This window comes from Myotis lucifugus, unplaced genomic scaffold (assembly GCF_000147115.1).
Source record: "Myotis lucifugus unplaced genomic scaffold, Myoluc2.0 scaffold_5, whole genome shotgun sequence".
In the NCBI taxonomy this organism is placed as follows: domain Eukaryota; kingdom Metazoa; phylum Chordata; class Mammalia; order Chiroptera; family Vespertilionidae; genus Myotis; species Myotis lucifugus.
The window spans coordinates 5085383-5106621 of NW_005871053.1; the positions used below are offsets into that span (position 1 = coordinate 5085383).

Consider the following 21239-nt stretch of genomic DNA (forward strand, 5'->3'; position numbering starts at 1 on the left):
CCATTATTGATGGTGGAAGCCCCATCATAAACTACGTGGTAGAAAAGCGTGACGCAGAGAGGAAGTCCTGGTCTACAGTGGCAACTGAGTGCCCCAAAACAAGCTTCAGGGTATCTAACTTGGAGGAGGGAAAGTCCTACTTCTTCAGGGTGTTTGCTGAAAATGAGTACGGCATTGGTGATCCTGGTGAAACACGCGATGCCGTCAAAGCTTCCGGTGAGCACATGAGATGCTGCCCTGTCATTCTGAGTGGCATCTTACCTTGGTTATCCGGGGCTTAGGCTTACCGTTTCTCCTTTGCTTTAGAAACCCCGGGACCAGTTGTGGATCTGAAAGTGAGATCTGTAAATAAGTCATCTTGTACCATCGGCTGGAAAAAGCCTCGCAGCGATGGTGGAAGTAGAATTACCGGATATGTAGTCGATTTCCTAACTGACGAAAATAAGTGGCAACGAGTTATGCAAGCATTAAACTTACAGTACTTTGCAAAAGATTTGATTGAAGGGAAGGAATATACCTTCAGGGTGAGTGCTGAGAATGAAAATGGAGAAGGAACCCCGAGCGAAATCGTTGTCGTGGCAAAGGATGATGTTGGTAAGCCTTTTGCCCTGCACCTTCATTTTCTCTTAATTGTCAGCAAAAATACACTCTTGAGCCTTACCCAACTGACTTCTATATAAGTTCTTTACAAATCATAGCAATATAAAAAGTTAATTGCTGGTCTTAAAAATAAAAATTTATCTCTGCTGTTTCCCAGTGGCTCCTGACCTTGACTTGAAGGATCTACCTGATTTGTGCTACTTGGCCAAAGAAAACAGCAACTTCCGTCTTAAGATCCCCATAAAAGGCAAGCCAACCCCATCGGTGTCCTGGAAGAAAGGGGAAGATCCTCTAGCAACTGACACAAGAGTCAGCGTGGAGTCATCTGCAGTTAACACCACCCTTGTAGTACGTGACTGCCAAAAATCCGATGCTGGGAAATACACGATCACACTGAAAAATGTCGCTGGCACGAAGGAAGGAACTCTCTCTATAAAAGTTGTTGGCAAACCTGGCATCCCCACTGGGCCAATCAAATTTGATGAGGTCACAGCAGAAGCCATAACCTTAAAGTGGGGTCCTCCCAAAGACGACGGAGGTTCTGAAATCACCAACTATATCCTGGAGAAGAGAGACTCTGTAAACAACAAGTGGGTGACCTGCGCCTCGGCTGTCCAGAAAACCACCTTTAGAGTAACCAGGCTTCATGAGGGTATGGAGTACACCTTCAGGGTCAGTGCCGAAAACAAATATGGTGTAGGAGAGGGCCTGAAGTCGGAGCCAGTTGTCGCTAAACATCCTTTTGGTGAGTGTCTCAGTGTCAGGAAATATAAAGCAAAACGTGGTTTTGAGGAAGTTTCTTATTATAAATCTTCCATTGCCATATATTTTCCTAGATGTGCCCGATGCTCCCCCACCTCCCAATATTGTGGATGTCAGACATGACTCGGTGGCTCTAACCTGGACGGACCCCAGGAAAACCGGTGGCTCTCCAATTACAGGTGTTTATTTTGCTCTTATCCTCCAGCTTTCACATTAATGTTTCCTCCAAACCTTCCTCCCTGAAAACAAGTTGAATGTATGTATATAGCACTGTCTGCCTGTGCGCACTTTCCTTTCAGTACATCAGCATTCAGTATGTTAAGCATTGATTAAACGAATTCATTAAGCTAATGTTTAACCTCATTGAAACCCTCCTAATATAATAGTTTATAAAGAAAGGCTTTCTTAGTGATAATATCATTTTTTGTAAGTTAAAATTTTTCAACAAAAGGTACAATAAATAAATATGCATATTCCAAGAGAAAAAAAATGGCATTATGCCTACATAATAAAAGTGTAGATGTTAGGAGACATATGGAATACTTTAAACAATAAGGAATTTAAATTTTAAAAAATAGTAAAAAAAAAAGTATAGATGTTAGCAAGAATGATTATCTCACATATCCATCTATAAGTTATTTGAGCAAAAACACATATAGTATTTCAAAATCAGGCTACATTTGTAAGTTCTATCTGAATTGACACATCACTGGGTCTCTTGTAGGGTATCATATCGAGTTCAAGGAAAGAAACAGCCTTTTGTGGAAGAGAGCGAACAAGACTCCTATTAGGATGAAAGAGTTCAGAGTGACAGGATTAACTGAAGGTCTGGAATATGAATTCCGAGTGATGGCAATCAATTTAGCAGGAGTAGGCAAGCCAAGCCTGCCGTCAGAGCCGGTCGTGGCACTTGATCCCATTGGTAAGTCATTATATGAAGGAAAACCCAGGTGCATTTTCTGCATGAAAAAAACCACGTTGGTATTTGACTGTTTTCCCCCCATGTTTTAGATCCTCCTGGCAAGCCCGAGGTTATCAGTGTAACAAGGAACTCAGTGACTCTCATTTGGACTGAGCCCAAATACGATGGTGGTCATAAGTTGACTGGATACATAGTGGAGAAGCGGGACCTACCTTCCAAATCTTGGATGAAAGCGAACCATGTTAATGTCCCCGATTGTGTCTTTACTGTAACTGACCTTGTGGAAGGTGGAAAATATGAATTCAGAATTAGAGCAAAGAATACAGCAGGTGCTATCAGTGCTCCATCAGAAAGTACAGGAACCATTATTTGCAAGGACGAATATGGTAGGTCTATTTTACTTTTTGTGCAAGTAAAAACATCAACTTAAGCCTCCTTTCTTTTCTGATTAAAATGTAATTTTTTTCACTGGGGGGTAGGGGAGGCCAGGGGAAGGTCAAGGGGGAAAATAAAAAGGAGACATATGTACTACTCTTTGTAATATGTTAAGCAATAAAACAAAATTTTTTTAAAAATGTTATTTTTTTCTTTGCAGAGGCACCAACCATTGTCCTTGATCCTACAATAAAAGATGGGCTAACAGTGAAAGCAGGAGAGACCATTGTTTTGAGCGCCATTAGCATTCTTGGCAAGCCCCTTCCAAAGTCAAGCTGGTCCAAGGCAGGAAAAGACATTAGACTATCAGATGTCGTTCAGATCACTTCCACCCCAACATCTTCCATGCTTGCTGTCAAGTATGCCACTAGAAAAGATGCGGGTGAATACACCATCACTGCTACCAATCCTTTTGGCACGAAGGAGGAACACGTGAAGGTAACAGTTCTCGATGTACCTGGTCCCCCAGGTCCCATTGAAATCAGTAATGTTTCTGCTGAAAAAGCAACACTGACATGGACACCTCCCTTGGAAGATGGCGGCTCACCAATTAAGTCCTATATTCTTGAAAAGAGGGAAACCAGCCGACTCTTGTGGACAGTGGTTGCTGAAGATATTCAGTCTTGCAGGCATGTGGCAACCAAACTTATCCAAGGAAATGAGTACCTCTTCCGGGTCTCGGCTGTAAACCAGTATGGCAAAGGAGAACCGGTGGAGTCTGAACCTGTCAGAATGGTAGACAGATTTGGTAGGTACAGCATGTGAGGGAAGTGATCGGTAAATACTTACGGCAGAGTTTAGGAAACAGGACTTCTCATAAATTTGCTTCCTTTTCAGGTCCCCCTGGCCCTCCTGAAAAACCAGAGGTATCAAATGTCACTAAAAACACTGCCACTGTCAGTTGGAAAAGACCAGCTGATGATGGTGGTAGTGAGATCACAGGATATCATGTGGAAAGGCGAGAAAAGAAAAGCTTGCGATGGGTGAGAGCAACGAAGACACCAGTCTCCGACCTCAGATGCAAAGTCACAGGACTTCAGGAAGGAAACACCTACGAATTCCGCGTCAGTGCAGAAAACAGAGCAGGAATTGGTCCTCCTAGTGAGGCTTCAAATCTTGTTTTAATGAAAGATGCAGCATGTTAGTATTTACCTTTTTCAACACAGCTCATTTGAGGGTGCAAATATTTTATATAATTTAGCTAAAAGTCAAACTCCTAATATATATTTTGGTGTCTTGGTTTCCTTTCAGATCCTCCAGGACCACCTACAAATGCACGTGTCACTGATACTACGAAGAAATCTGCTTCTTTAGCGTGGGGCAAGCCTCATTATGATGGTGGACTTGAAATCACTGGCTATATCGTAGAGCATCAAAAAGTAGGAGAGGAGGCCTGGATAAAAGATACCACAGGAACTGCCCTCAGAATCACTCAGTTTGTTGTCCCTGATCTTCAGACTAAAGAAAAATACAACTTTAGAATCAGTGCCATCAATGATGCAGGTGTTGGGGAGCCAGCAGTGGTTCCAGATGTTGAAATTGTAGAAAGGGAAATGGTTCCTGATTTCGAACTAGATGCTGAGCTTCGAAGAACCCTTGTTGTTAGAGCAGGACTCAGTATTAGAATATTTGTGCCCATCAAAGGTCGTCCTGCTCCTGAAGTGACATGGACCAAAGATGATATCAACCTTAAAACCCGAGCAAACATTGAAAACACAGAATCATTCACTCTTCTGATTATCCCAGAATGCAACAGATATGACACCGGTAAATTTGTGATGACTATCGAAAACCCTGCTGGGAAGAAAAGTGGCTTTGTCAACGTCAGAGTCTTGGATACACCAGGACCCGTCCTTAACCTGAGACCTACTGACATCACAAAGGACAGTGTCACCCTGCACTGGGACCTCCCTCTGGTGGATGGGGGCTCACGTATAACAAACTATATTGTGGAGAAACGAGAAGCAACACGAAAATCTTACACCACAGTCACCACTAAGTGCCATAAATGCACATATAAAGTTACCGGCCTGACCGAAGGATGTGAATACTTCTTCAGAGTGATGGCAGAGAATGAATACGGAATTGGTGTCCCAACAGAAACAACAGAACCTGTGAAAGCCTCCGAAGCACCTTTACCTCCAGAAAGTCTGAACATCATGGACATAACCAAGAGCACGGTCAGCCTGGCATGGCCCAAACCAAAACACGATGGTGGCAGTAAGATCACTGGCTATGTGATTGAAGCCCAAAGGAAAGGCTCTGACCAGTGGACCCACATTACAACCGTGAAAGGGTTAGAATGTGTGGTGAGGAATCTCACTGAAGGGGAAGAATACACCTTCCAAGTGATGGCAGTGAACAGTGCAGGGCGAAGTGCCCCTAGAGAAAGCAGACCTGTCATTGTCAAGGAGCAGACAATGCTCCCAGAATTGGATCTCCGTGGCATTTATCAGAAATTAGTCATTGCCAGAGCTGGTGACAACATCAAAGTAGAAATTCCAGTGCTTGGTCGACCAAAGCCCACCGTGACATGGAAAAAAGGAGACCAGATTCTTAAACAGACACAGAGAGTTAATTTTGAAAATACAGCAACTTCAACCATCTTAAATATCAACGAGTGTGTAAGAAGTGATAGTGGGCCCTATCCATTAACTGCAAAGAACACTGTAGGAGAGGTTGGTGATGTCATCACCATTCAAGTCCATGATATTCCAGGACCACCTACTGGACCAATCAAATTCGATGAAGTTTCATCTGATTTTGTAACCTTCTCTTGGGACCCACCTGAGAACGATGGAGGGGTACCAATAAGCAACTATGTAATAGAAATGCGACAGACTGACAGTACTACATGGACTGAACTAGCAAGCACTGTTATTCGCACTACCTATAAAGCCACCCGCCTTACTACCGGAGTGGAATATCAATTCCGGGTAAGAGCTCAGAACAGATACGGAGTTGGACCAGGCATCACATCAGCATCAGTAGTTGCCAATTATCCATTTAAGGTTCCTGGGCCTCCTGGTACCCCTCAGGTAACTGCAGTTACCAAGGACTCAATGACAATTAGCTGGCATGAACCTCTCTCTGATGGTGGAAGCCCCATTTTAGGATATCACGTTGAAAGAAAAGAACGAAATGGTATACTCTGGCAGAATGTGAGCAAAGCATTAGTACCAGGCAACATTTTCAAATCAACTGGACTTACAGATGGGATTGCTTATGAGTTCCGAGTGATTGCAGAAAACATGGCAGGCAAAAGCAAGCCGAGCAAGCCATCTGAGCCCATGCTTGCTTTGGATCCCATCGACCCACCTGGGAAACCAGTTCCTCTGAATATTACTAGACACACCGTGACACTTAAATGGGCTAAGCCTGAATACACTGGAGGCTTTAAAATTACTAGTTATATAGTTGAAAAGAGAGACCTCCCTAATGGGCGGTGGCTGAAGGCCAACTTCAGCAACATTTTGGAGAATGAATTTACAGTCAGTGGCCTAACAGAAGATGCTGCATATGAATTCCGCGTGATTGCCAAAAATGCTGCTGGTGCTATTAGTCCACCATCTGAGCCATCAGATGCTATCACGTGCAGGGATGACATTGAAGCACCAAGGATCATGGTGGATATTAAATTTAAGGACACAATTATACTAAAGGCAGGTGAAGCATTCAAGCTGGAAGCTGATGTTTCAGGTCGCCCTCCTCCAACAATGGAATGGACCAAAGATGGAAAGGAGCTGGAAGGCACAGGGAAATTAGAAATAAAAATTGCAGATTTCTCTACTAATCTGGTAAACAAGGATTCATTAAGAAGGGATGGTGGTGCCTATACCCTTACAGCAACTAACCCTGGGGGTTTTGCCAAACATATTTTCAATGTCAAAGTTCTTGATAGACCAGGCCCACCGGAAGGACCCTTAGTTGTATCTGATGTGACATCAGAAAAATGTGTATTGTCCTGGTTGCCTCCACGGGATGATGGAGGTGCCAAAATTGATCATTATGTGGTTCAGAAACGTGAAACCAGCAGATTGGCATGGACAAATGTAGGCACAGAAGTCCAAGTAACAAAACTAAAGGTTACTAAACTTTTGAAAGGCAATGAATACATCTTCCGCGTTATGGCAGTAAATAAATATGGAGTCGGAGAGCCACTGGAATCAGAGCCTGTGCTTGCAGTGGATCCTTATGGACCCCCTGATCCACCCAAAAACCCTGAAGTCACAACTATTACTAAAGATTCAATGGTTGTCTGCTGGGGACATCCTGACTCTGATGGTGGAAGTGAGATCATAAACTATATTGTGGAACGGCGTGATAAAGCTGGGCAACGCTGGGTGAAATGCAACAAAAAAACTGTTACTGATTTGAGATTTAAAGTGTCTGGACTGACCGAAGGACATGAATATGAGTTCAGGATTATGGCTGAGAATGCTGCTGGAATTAGTGCACCAAGCTCTACCAGTCCATTTTATAAGGCTTGTGATGCTGTGTTTAAACCTGGCCCACCAGGTAACCCACGTGTCCTAGATTCAAGCAGATCATCCATCTCAATTGCTTGGAATAAACCCATCTATGATGGCGGCTCCGAAATCACCGGGTATATGGTTGAGATTGCCCTTCCAGAGGAAGATGAATGGCAGATTGTCACTCCGCCAGCTGGTCTCAAGGCAACTTCTTACACCATCACCAATCTCATAGAGAATCAGGAGTATAAAATCCGGATCTATGCCATGAATTCTGAAGGAATTGGAGAACCTGCACTTGTTCCCGGAACTCCAAAGGCTGAAGACAGGTTGCTGCCTCCAGAGATTGAACTGGATGCTGACCTGCGCAAAGTTGTTACTATAAGAGCTTGTTGTACCCTGAGACTTTTTGTTCCAATCAAAGGCAGGCCTGCGCCTGAGGTGAAGTGGAGCCGGGAACATGGAGAATCTTTGGATAAAGCTAGCATTGATTCCACAAGCTCTTACACCCTGCTTATTGTTGGAAATGTTAACAGATTCGACAGCGGCAAATACATACTAACTGTAGAAAACAGCTCAGGCAGCAAATCTGCATTTGTCAATGTCAGAGTACTGGATACACCAGGCCCTCCACAGGATCTGAAGGTAAAGGAGGTCACTAAGACATCTGTCACATTGACATGGGAGCCTCCTCTCCTTGATGGAGGTTCAAAAATAAAGAACTACATTGTTGAAAAGCGGGAGTCAACAAGAAAAGCATATTCAACTGTCGCAACAAATTGCCACAAGACTTCCTGGAAGGTAGACCAGCTTCAAGAAGGCTGTAGTTACTATTTCAGGGTTCTTGCTGAAAATGAATATGGCATCGGGCTGCCTGCTGAAACTGCAGAATCTGTGAAAGCATCAGAACGACCTCTTCCTCCAGGAAAAATAACTTTGGTGGATGTCACAAGGAACAGCGTGTCGCTTTCTTGGGAGAAACCAGAGCATGATGGAGGCAGCCGAATTCTAGGCTATATTGTAGAGATGCAGAGCAAAGGCAGTGACAAATGGGTCACGTGTGCCACAGTCAAAGTCACTGAAGCCACTATAACTGGATTAATTCAGGGTGAAGAATACTCTTTCCGTGTTTCAGCTCAGAATGAAAAGGGCATCAGTGATCCTAGACAACTGAGTGTGCCAGTAATTGCCAAAGATCTTGTCATTCCACCAGCCTTCAAACTCCTCTTCAATACTTTCACTGTACTGGCAGGTGAAGACCTAAAAGTTGATGTTCCATTCATTGGACGCCCTCCACCAGCTGTAACCTGGCTTAAAGATGAGGTGCCACTGAAGCAGACAACTAGAGTAAATGCAGAGAGCACAGAAAATAATTCATTATTGACAATAAAGGAAGCCTGCCGCGAAGATGTTGGACATTACACGGTTAAACTGACCAACTCAGCTGGTGAAGCTACTGAAATTCTTAATGTTGTTGTTCTTGACAAACCAGGGCCTCCAACTGGACCAGTTAAAATAGATGAAGTGACGGCTGATAGTATTACCCTTTCCTGGGGCCCACCTAAATATGATGGTGGAAGTTCTATCAATAATTACATTGTAGAAAAACGGGACACTTCCACCACCACCTGGCAAATTGTGTCAGCTACTGTTGCAAGGACAACAATAAAAGCTTGCAGATTAAAGACTGGATGTGAATATCAGTTTAGGATTGCAGCTGAAAACAGATATGGAAAGAGCACCTACCTCAATTCAGAGCCTATTGTAGCCCAGTATCCATTCAAAGTTCCTGGTCCTCCTGGCACACCATTTGTAACACTCTCCTCCAAGGACAGCATGGAAGTACGATGGAACGAGCCAGTCAATGATGGAGGCAGCAAAGTCATTGGCTATCATCTAGAACGCAAGGAAAGAAATAGCATCCTCTGGGTTAAGTTGAATAAAACGCCTATTCCTCAAACCAAGTTTAAAACAACTGGCCTCGAGGAAGGCATTGAATATGAATTTAGAGTCGCTGCAGAGAACATCGTGGGCATTGGCAAGCCCAGCAAAGTGTCAGAATGCTATGTAGCTCGTGACCCATGTGATCCACCGGGGCGGCCAGAGGCAATCATTGTCACACGGAATTCTGTGACTCTTCAGTGGAAGAAACCCACCTATGATGGTGGAAGCAAGATCACTGGTTATATTGTTGAGAAGAAAGAACTACCTGAGGGCCGTTGGATGAAAGCTAGTTTTACAAATGTCATTGACACTCAATTTGAAGTAACTGGCCTGGTTGAAGATCATAGGTATGAGTTCCGGGTTATAGCTCGAAATGCTGCGGGAGTGTTGAGCGAGCCATCAGAAAGCACAGGAGCAATAACAGCAAGAGATGAGGTAGATCCACCACGAATAAGTATGGATCCCAAATACAAAGAAACAATTGTGGTCCATGCTGGTGAATTCTTCAAGATTGATGCAGATGTTCATGGCAAACCAATACCAACTACTCAATGGCTTAAAGGTGATCAGGAGCTAGCAAATACAGCTCGACTAGAAATAAAGAGCACTGACTTTGCCACCAGTCTCAGTGTAAAGGATGCCGTACGTGTTGACAGTGGAAATTACATACTGAAGGCCAAAAATGTTGCAGGCGAGAGATCAGTTACTGTAAATGTCAAAGTTCTTGATAAACCAGGGCCACCTGAAGGACCTGTTGCTATAACAGGAGTTACAGCAGAAAAATGCACACTGGCTTGGAAACCCCCACTACAGGATGGTGGGAGTGACATCATAAATTATATTGTGGAAAGGAGAGAAACCAGCCGCTTAGTTTGGACTGTGGTTGATGCCAACGTGCAAACTCTCAGCTGCAAGGTGACTAAGCTTCTTGAAGGCAATGAATATATGTTCCGTATAATGGCTGTGAACAAATACGGTGTCGGCGAACCTCTTGAATCTGAGCCAGTAATTGCTAAGAATCCATTTGTAGTACCAGATGCACCAAAGGCTCCAGAAATCACGGCAGTGACCAAGGACTCAATGATTGTTGTATGGGAAAGGCCAGCATCTGATGGTGGCAGTGAAATTCTTGGATATGTTCTTGAAAAACGAGATAAAGAGGGCATCCGATGGACGAGATGCCACAAACGTTTGATTGGGGAATTGCGCTTGAGGGTAACTGGACTCCTAGAAAATCACAGTTATGAGTTCAGAGTGTCAGCTGAGAATGCTGCTGGACTTAGTGAACCAAGCCCACCTTCCGCTTACCAAAAGGCTTGTGATCCTATTTATAAACCAGGGCCCCCAAACAATCCAAAAGTCACAGATATTACCAGGTCTTCTGTCTTCCTTTCTTGGAGCAAACCAATATACGATGGTGGCTGTGAAATTCAAGGATACATTGTTGAACAATGTGATGTGAGTGACGGTGAATGGACAATGTGCACTCCACCTACTGGAATCAATAAAACAAACTTAGAAGTAGAGAAGCTGTTGGAAAAGCATGAGTACAACTTCCGCATCTGTGCTGTTAATAAAGCTGGAGTTGGAGAACATGCTGATGTCCCTGGACCTATTCTAGTTGAAGAAAAATTGGAAGCACCAGACATTGATCTTGACCTAGAACTAAGGAAAATTATAAATATAAGGGCAGGTGGCTCCTTAAGGCTATTTGTTCCTATTAAAGGTCGTCCTACACCAGAAGTGAAATGGGGGAAAATGGATGGTGAAATCCGAGATGCTGCTATAATTGATGTCACTAGCAGTTTCACCTCTCTTGTTCTTGACAATGTCAACCGATATGATAGTGGAAAATATACACTCACCTTAGAAAACAGCAGTGGAACAAAGTCTGCCTTTGTTACTGTGAGAGTCCTAGACACACCAAGTCCACCTGTTAACCTGAAAGTCACAGAAATCACCAAGGACTCAGTATCAATTACATGGGAACCTCCTTTGCTGGATGGTGGCTCCAAAATAAAAAATTACATTGTTGAGAAACGCGAAGCCACAAGAAAATCATATGCTGCAGTTGTAACAAATTGCCATAAGAATTCTTGGAAAATTGATCAACTCCAAGAAGGTTGCAGTTATTACTTTAGAGTCACAGCTGAAAATGAGTATGGTATTGGCCTTCCTGCCCGCACTGCTGATCCAATTAAGGTTGCAGAAGTCCCACAACCTCCAGGAAAAATAACTGTGGATGATGTCACCAGAAACAGTGTCTCCTTGAGTTGGACAAAGCCTGAACATGATGGTGGCAGTAAAATAATTCAGTATATTGTGGAAATGCAAGCTAAACACAGTGAGAAATGGTCAGAGTGTGCACGAGTCAAGTCCCTTGAAGCAGTAATTTCCAACCTAACTCAGGGAGAAGAATATCTTTTTAGAGTTATTGCTGTAAATGAAAAGGGGAGAAGTGATCCTAGGTCCCTTGCAGTTCCAATAATTGCCAAAGATCTGGTCATTGAGCCAGATGTAAGACCTGCATTCAATAATTATAGTGTACAAGTTGGACATGATTTGAAAATAGAAGTGCCAATTTCTGGACGTCCTAAGCCAACCATTACATGGACTAAAGATGGTGCTCCACTGAAGCAGACTACAAGAATCAATGTTACAGACTCACTTGACCTCACTGTACTCAGTATTAAAGAAACTCATAAAGATGACGGTGGACATTATGGAATCACAGTTGCTAATATTATTGGTCAGAAAACAGCATCCATTGAAATTATAACTCTAGATAAACCTGATCCTCCAAGAGGACCTGTTAAATTTGATGAAGTCAGTGCCGAAAGTATTACATTATCTTGGAACCCTCCATTATATACCGGGGGTTGCCAGATCACCAACTACATTGTTCAGAAGAGAGATACAACCACCACCGTATGGGATGTTGTTTCTGCTACTGTTGCCAGAACTACACTCAAAGTAACCAAACTGAAAACTGGTACGGAATACCAATTCAGAATATTTGCTGAAAACAGATATGGACAAAGCTTTGCCTTGGATTCTAGTCCAATTGTAGCCCAATATCCCTACAAAGAACCTGGCCCTCCAGGCACACCATTTGTCACAGCCATTTCCAAAGAGTCCATGGTTGTACAGTGGCATGAACCAATCAATAATGGTGGAAGCCCAGTTATAGGTTACCACCTTGAAAGAAAGGAAAGAAATAGTATTTTGTGGACAAAAGTCAACAAAACTATTATTCATGACACCCAGTTTAAAGCAGTCAATCTTGAAGAAGGCATTGAATATGAATTCAGAGTTTATGCTGAAAATATTGTTGGTGTAGGCAAAGCAAGCAAGAATTCTGAATGCTATGTAGCCAGAGATCCCTGTGACCCACCAGGAACCCCAGAAGCAATCATTGTTAAAAGAAATGAGATCACTTTACAATGGACCAAACCCGTATATGATGGTGGAAGTATGATTACAGGTTACATTGTAGAAAAACGTGATTTGCCTGAGGGTCGTTGGATGAAAGCTAGTTTCACAAATGTCATTGAAACTCAATTTACTGTGTCAGGCCTTACTGAAGACCAAAGATATGAATTCAGAGTCATTGCAAAGAATGCAGCTGGTACAGTAAGTAAACCCTCTGACAGTACTGGACCAATAACTGCCAAGGATGAGGTGGAACTCCCACGAATTTCAATGGATCCAAAATTCAGAGACACAATTGTGGTAAATGCTGGAGAAACATTCAGGCTTGAGGCTGATGTCCGTGGAAAGCCCCTGCCTACCATTGAGTGGTTAAGAGGAGATAAAGAAGTTGAAGAATCTGCTAGATGTGAAATAAAAAACACAGATTTCAAGGCTTTACTTATTATAAAAGATGCCATTAGAATTGATGGTGGACAGTATATTTTAAGAGCTTCCAATGTTGCAGGTTCTAAGTCATTCCCGGTAAATGTGAAAGTGTTGGATAGACCGGGACCTCCAGAAGGACCAGTTCAGGTCACTGGAGTCACTGCTGAAAAATGCACTTTAACGTGGTCTCCACCACTACAAGATGGTGGCAGTGACATTTCTCACTATGTTGTTGAAAAGAGAGAAACGAGTCGGCTTGCCTGGACTGTTGTTGCTTCCCAAGTTGTGACCAACTCTCTGAAAGTAACCAAACTCTTAGAAGGAAATGAATATATTTTCCGTATAATGGCTGTCAACAAATATGGTGTTGGAGAGCCTTTGGAGTCTGCACCAGTACTGATGAAAAATCCATTCGTGCTCCCTGGACCACCAAAAAGCCTGGAAGTCACGAACATTGCCAAGGACTCCATGACTGTCTGTTGGAACCGTCCAGATAGTGATGGTGGAAGTGAGATTATTGGTTACATCGTAGAGAAAAGAGACAGAAGTGGCATTAGGTGGATAAAATGTAATAAACGCCGCATTACAGATTTGCGTCTAAGAGTAACAGGATTAACAGAAGATCATGAGTATGAATTCCGAGTCTCTGCAGAAAATGCTGCTGGAGTTGGAGAACCAAGTCCAGCGACAGTTTATTATAAGGCTTGTGATCCTGTGTTTAAACCTGGCCCACCCACCAATGCACACACTGTAGACACCACTAAAAATTCAATTACAGTTGCCTGGGGTAAACCCATCTATGATGGTGGCAGTGAGATCCTGGGATATGTAGTAGAAATCTGTAAAGCAGACGAAGAAGAATGGCAAATAGTTACTCCACCAACTGGCCTGAAAGCCACTCGATTTGAAATTTCAAAACTCATTGAACACCAAGAGTATAAAATACGAGTCTGTGCCCTCAATAAAGTTGGCTTAGGTGAGGCTACATCCGTTCCTGGTACTGTGAAACCAGAAGATAAACTTGAAGCACCTGAACTTGACCTTGATTCTGAATTAAGGAAAGGGATTGTTGTAAGAGCTGGTGGATCTGCCAGAATTCACATTCCATTCAAAGGCCGTCCAACACCTGAGATCACTTGGTCTCGAGAGGAAGGTGAATTCACAGATAAGGTTCAAATTGAAAAGGGTGTAAACTATACCCATCTATCAATAGATAACTGTGATAGAAATGATGCTGGCAAATATATTCTCAAGCTGGAAAACAGCAGTGGATCTAAATCTGCTTTTGTGACTGTGAAAGTTCTGGATACCCCAGGACCGCCACAGAACTTGACAGTCAAAGAAGTGAAAAAAGACTCTGTCATCTTGGTGTGGGAACCACCCATCATTGATGGAGGTGCAAAGATCAAGAACTATGTTATTGACAAACGTGAGTCAACCAGAAAAGCGTATGCTAATGTGAGCAATAAATGCAGCAAAACAAGCTTTAAAGTTGAGAATCTTACAGAAGGATCCATTTATTACTTTAGAGTTATGGCTGAAAATGAATTTGGAGTTGGTGTTCCAGTAGAAACTGTTGATGCTGTGAAAGCTGCTGAACCTCCTTCCCCACCAGGAAAGGTTACACTCACTGATGTGTCTCAGACCAGTGCGTCACTTATGTGGGAGAAACCTGAACATGATGGTGGTAGCAGAATCCTGGGGTATGTTGTTGAAATGCAGCCCAAGGGAACTGAAAAATGGAGTGTTGTGGCTGAATCCAAAGTCTGTAATGCAGTTGTTACTGGTTTGAGTTCTGGACAAGAGTATCAGTTCCGTGTCAAGGCTTACAATGAGAAAGGAAAAAGTGATCCAAGAGTGCTTGGTGTTCCGGTTATAGCCAAGGACTTGACTATACAGCCTAGTCTTAAGTTGCCATTCAACACATATACTGTCCAAGCTGGAGAAGATCTTAAAATCGAAATTCCAGTTATTGGCCGACCAAGACCTAAAATTTCATGGATCAAAGATGGTGAGACTCTTAAACAGACAACAAGAGTAAATATTGAGGAAACAGCTACTTCAACTATTTTGCACATTAAAGAAAGTAACAAAGATGACTTTGGAAAATACACCATAACAGCAACAAACAGTGCAGGTGAGGCAACAGAAAATCTCAGCGTTATCGTCTTGGAAAAGCCTGGACCTCCAGTTGGACCTGTGAGGTTTGATGAAGTTAGTGCAGACTTTGTGGTCATATCTTGGGAACCTCCAGCCTATACTGGTGGCTGCCAAATAAGCAACTACATTGTAGAAAAGCGCGATACAACGACTACCACTTGGCAGATGGTATCAGCAACAGTTGCAAGAACAACAATTAAAATAAGCAAACTGAAAACAGGCACAGAATACCAGTTTAGAATTTTTGCTGAAAACAGGTATGGAAAAAGTACCTCTCTGGATTCTAAACCAGTTGTTGTACAATATCCATTTAAAGTACCTGGACCACCTGGAACTCCTTTTGTGACATCCATCTCAAAAGATCAAATGCTTGTTCAGTGGCACGAGCCAGTTAATGATGGAGGTAGCAAAGTTATTGGCTACCATCTTGAACAGAAGGAAAAGAACAGCATTTTATGGATGAAATTAAATAAGAGTCCCATTCAAGATACCAAATTCAAAACAACCGGGCTTGATGAAGGCCTTGAGTATGAGTTCAAAGTTTCTGCTGAAAATATTGTTGGCATCGGTAAGCCTAGCAAAGTGTCCGAATGTTTTGTTGCTCGTGATCCATGTGACCCACCTGGTCGCCCTGAAGCCATTGTTATTACAAGAAACAGTGTCACACTAACATGGAAGAAACCTGCCTATGATGGTGGTAGCAAAATAACAGGTTACGTTGTCGAGAAGAAAGACCTACCTGATGGCCGTTGGATGAAAGCCAGCTTTACCAATGTATTAGAAACTGAATTTACAGTGAGTGGACTTGTAGAAGACCAAAGATATGAATTTAGAGTAATTGCAAGAAATGCAGCTGGCAACTTTAGTGAACCATCTGAAAGCACGGGTGCCATTACTGCAAGAGATGAAATTGATGCACCAAATGCCTCATTGGATCCAAAATATAGAGATGTCATCATTGTTCACGCAGGAGAGACTTTTGTCCTTGAAGCTGATATCCGCGGCAAACCTATACCTGATATTGTTTGGTTAAAAGATGGAAAAGAGCTTGAAGAAACAGCTGCTAGGATGGAAATCAAATCTACTCTTCAGAAAACAACTCTCATTGTCAAAGACTGCATTCGTACTGATGGAGGACAATACATTCTGAAACTGAGCAATGTAGGCGGTACAAAGTCTATACCAATCACTGTAAAGGTACTTGACAGGCCAGGGCCTCCTGAAGGGCCTCTCAAAGTTTCTGGGGTTACTGCTGAAAAATGTTACCTGGCATGGAACCCACCTTTACAAGACGGCGGTGCTAATATTTCACATTACATCATTGAAAAGAGAGAGACCAGCAGACTTTCCTGGACCCAGGTTTCAACTGAGGTACAGGCCCTTAACTACAAAGTCACCAAACTTCTTCCTGGTAATGAGTACATTTTCCGTGTCATGGCTGTTAATAAGTATGGCATTGGAGAGCCCTTGGAATCTGAGCCTGTCATAGCCTGTAATCCTTATAAACCACCAGGTCCTCCTTCACCACCTGAAGTCTCAGCAATCACCAAAGATTCTATGGTGGTAACATGGACACGCCCAGTGGATGACGGAGGTGCTGAAATTGAGGGTTATATTCTTGAAAAACGAGATAAGGAAGGCATCAGATGGATCAAGTGTAACAAGAAAACACTAACAGACCTCCGAATGAGGGTAACTGGCCTCACCGAAGGTCATTCCTATGAATTCAGAGTTGCAGCTGAAAATGCAGCTGGTGTGGGTGAACCTAGTGAGCCATCTGTTTTCTATCGTGCATGTGATGCTTTGTACCCACCAGGTCCACCAAGTAATCCAAAAGTGACAGACACTTCCAGGTCCTCTGTCTCCCTCGCATGGAATAAGCCAATTTACGATGGTGGTGCACCTGTTAAGGGCTATGTGATTGAAGTCAAAGAAGCCACTGCTGATGAATGGACAACTTGCACTCCACCAACAGGATTACAAGGAAAGCAGTTCACAGTGACTGAGCTTAAAGAAAATACTGAATATAATTTCCGTATTTGTGCCATCAATTCTGAAGGTGTAGGTGAACCTGCAACTATACCTGGTTCAGTTGTTGCTCAAGATCGGCTAGAGCCACCAGAAATAGAACTTGATGCTGATCTCAGAAAGGTGGTCATTCTCCGTGCAAGTACTACTTTACGCTTATTTGTCACTATCAAAGGTCGACCGGAACCTGAAGTTAAATGGGAAAAGGCTGATGCCATTCTCACTGAGAGGGCCCAGATCGAGGTGACCAGTTCATATACAATGTTGGTCATTGATAATGTTACCAGATTTGACAGTGGCCGGTATAATCTGACACTAGAAAATAACAGTGGCTCCAAAACAGCTTTTGTTAATGTCAGAGTTCTTGACTCACCAAGTGCCCCGGTGAATTTGACTGTAAGAGAAGTGAAGAAAGACTCAGTGACATTGTCTTGGGAACCACCACTTATTGATGGAGGAGCTAAGATTACAAACTACATTGTCGAAAAACGAGAAGCTACAAGGAAAGCATATGCTACCGTGACAAACAATTGCACTAAGAACACTTTTAAAATTGAAAATCTACAAGAAGGATGTTCTTACTACTTCCGAGTCTTGGCGTCCAATGAATATGGGATTGGTTTGCCAGCTGAAACAACTGAACCCATCAAAGCTTCTGAACCACCCCTCCCACCTGGAAGAGTAACTCTTGTTGATGTGACTCGTAACACAGCTACAATTAAGTGGGAAAAACCAGAAAGTGACGGTGGCAGCAAAATTACTGGTTATGTAGTTGAAATGCAGACTAAAGGGAGTGAGAAATGGAGCACTTGCACACAAGTTAAGACTCTAGAAGCAACTATATCTGGCCTAACTACAGGAGAAGAGTATGTCTTCAGGGTAGCTGCAGTTAATGAAAAAGGAAGAAGTGATCCAAGACAACTTGGAGTGCCAGTAATTGCAAGGGATATTGAAATAGAGCCTTCAGTTGAGCTTCCTTTCAATACTTTCCATGTAAAGGCTAAAGACCAACTTAAGATCGATATTCCATTCAAAGGAAGACCTCAAGCTACTATAAGCTGGGAAAAAGATGGCCAGATTCTTAAGGAGACAACCAGAGTCAATGTTACTTCTTCAAAGACTGTAACATCACTCTCTATTAAGGAAGCTTCAAGGGAAGATGTTGGAACTTACGAATTATGTGTTTCAAACAGTGCTGGATCCATAACAGTTCCTATTACAGTAATTGTCCTTGACAAACCAGGACCTCCAGGACCTATACATATTGATGAGGTTAGCTGTGACAATATAACTATTTCTTGGAGTCCTCCAGAATATGATGGTGGCTGCCAAATTAGCAATTATATTGTTGAAAAGAGAGAAACTACTTCCACAACATGGCATGTAGTTTCACAAACAGTTGTAAGAACATCCATTAAAATAGTGCGTCTGACAACAGGAAGTGAGTATCAGTTCCGTGTTTGTGCAGAAAACCGCTATGGAAAGAGCTCCTACAGTGAATCTTCAGCTGTTGTTGCAGAGTATCCATTCAGTCCCCCAGGGCCTCCTGGTACGCCTAAAGTTGTGCATGCCACAAAATCTACCATGATGGTCAGCTGGCAAGTACCAGTTAATGATGGAGGAAGTCAAGTAATTGGGTATCACCTTGAGTATAAAGAAAGAAGCAGCATTCTTTGGTCAAAAGCAAATAAAATTCTCATCCCCAATACTCAAATGAAAGTCTCTGGCCTTGATGAAGGACTGATGTATGAGTACCGTGTATATGCTGTGAATATTGCTGGAATCGGTAAATGCAGTAAAGCTTGTGAACCAGTTCCTGCACGAGATCCCTGTGACCCTCCTGGACAACCTGAAGTCACAAATATCACAAGAAAATCAGTGTCACTTAAATGGTCTAAACCACGTTATGATGGTGGCGCTAAGATCACAGGATACATTATTGAACGTAGAGAACTACCAGATGGCCGGTGGCTGAAGTGCAATTTTACTAACGTACAAGAAACATACTTTGAAGTAACTGAACTTACTGAAGATCAGCGTTATGAATTCCGGGTTTTTGCAAGGAATGCTGCTGACTCAGTTAGTGAACCCTCTGAATCCACTGGACCTATTACAGTTAAAGACGATGTTGAGGCTCCAAGAATTATGATGGATGTCAAGTTCCGAGATGTTATTGTTGTCAAAGCTGGAGAAGTCCTTAAGATAAATGCTGACATTGCAGGACGACCTCTGCCAGTAGTTTCCTGGACCAAGGATGGTGTAGAAATTGAAGAAAGAGCAAGAATAGAAATTGTCTCAACGGACTATAATACTTTGTTAACAGTGAAAGACTGTGTCAGACGAGACACTGGGCAGTATGTACTAACACTGAAGAATGTTGCAGGAACTCGGTCTATGGCAGTTAATTGCAAGGTACTTGATAAGCCCGGCCCACCAGCAGGACCGATTGAGATAAATGGCCTCACCTCTGAAAAATGCTCTCTTTCCTGGGGACCTCCCCAAGAAGATGGTGGTGCAAGTATCGACCATTACATTGTAGAAAAACGTGAAACAAGCCGCCTTGCATGGACAATTTGTGAAGGAGAGTTAAAGACAACATCCTGTAAAATAACCAAATTACTCAAAGGCAATGAATACATCTTTAGAGTAACAGGTGTTAATAAATATGGTGTTGGTGAGCCCCTAGAGAGTGTGGCTGTGAAGGCACTAGACCCATTTACAGTCCCAAGTCCTCCCACATCTTTGGAAATTACATCTGTGACCAAAGAGTTCATGACACTTTGCTGGTCGAGACCTGAGAGTGATGGAGGGAGTGAGATCTCTGGATATATCATTGAAAGGCGAGAGAAAAGTGGTCTACGATGGGTGCGTGTAAACAAAAAACCAGTTTATGATTTGAGAGTGAAATCAACAGGACTCCGGGAAGGATGTGAATATGAGTATAGGGTTTTTGCAGAAAATGCTGCTGGCCTAAGCCTTCCAAGTGAAACCTCTCCCTTAATCCGGGCAGAAGATCCAGTGTTCTTACCATCTCCTCCATCCAAACCGAAAGTTGTAGACTATGGCAAGACAAATATAACTATTAGCTGGGTTAAGCCTTTATTTGATGGTGGGGCCCCAATAACTGGATACACTGTAGAATACAAAGCATCCGATGAAACTGACTGGACAGTTGCCATTCAGAGCTTAAGAGGCACAGAATATACAATAAATGGACTAACAACAGGAGCCGAATATATTTTCAGAGTAAGATCTGTCAATAAGGTGGGTGCTAGTGATCCCAGTGATAGTTCTGATCCCCAGATAGCAAAAGAAAGAGAAGAAGAACCTGTATTTGATCTTGACAGTGAAATGAAGAAGACCTTGATTGTCAAGGCTGGTGCCTCATTCACCATGACTGTGCCTTTCCGAGGAAGACCAGTACCCAATGTCTCCTGGAGTAAACCAGACACTGACCTCCGCATTCGAGCTTACATTGATTCCACAGACTGTCGTACCTCACTAACTATTGAAAATGCCAACCGAAATGATTCTGGAAAATACACATTAACAATTCAGAATCATTTGAATGCTGCTTCACTGACCTTAGTTGTCAAAGTTTTAGATTCTCCTGGTCCTCCAGCCAATATTTCTGTACATGATGTCACCAAAGAGTCTGCTGTGTTATCCTGGGATGTGCCTGAAAACGACGGTGGAGCACCAGTGAAGAATTACCACATAGAAAAACGTGAGGCCAGTAAGAAAGCGTGGGTCTCTGTAACCAACAATTGTAACCGCCTCTCCTACAAAGTTACCAACCTACAAGAAGGGGCGATCTACTACTTCAGAGTCTTTGGAGAAAATGAGTTTGGTGTTGGTGCACCAGCTGAAACACAGGAAGGAGTAAAAATAACAGGTATGTTTTACAAACAAAGAAAATCTGCAAATTCATATTAATTTTCCTAGAATAGTGTAAATCATTCTAATTACTATTTAATGTTAAATGTTTTTGGTTCACACCTCAAACAATTCATACTATAGCACAAAATGAAATCTCTAATAGAGAAAAATTTTATTGA

The 21239-nt window shown here is 42.7% G+C and overlaps 1 protein-coding gene across 1 annotated transcript in view; it reads left to right on the forward strand.

Moving 5' to 3' along the window:
- Window positions 1-21239, forward strand: part of TTN (titin) — a 278603-nt gene that overhangs the window by 223772 nt on the left and 33592 nt on the right. Inside the window, 9 exon segments of the mRNA XM_023743428.1 lie at window positions 20-216; window positions 307-594; window positions 758-1345; window positions 1437-1541; window positions 2087-2284; window positions 2374-2670; window positions 2880-3467; window positions 3557-3859; window positions 3971-21076. Of these exon segments, the coding sequence (XP_023599196.1) occupies window positions 20-216; window positions 307-594; window positions 758-1345; window positions 1437-1541; window positions 2087-2284; window positions 2374-2670; window positions 2880-3467; window positions 3557-3859; window positions 3971-21076 (19670 nt within the window).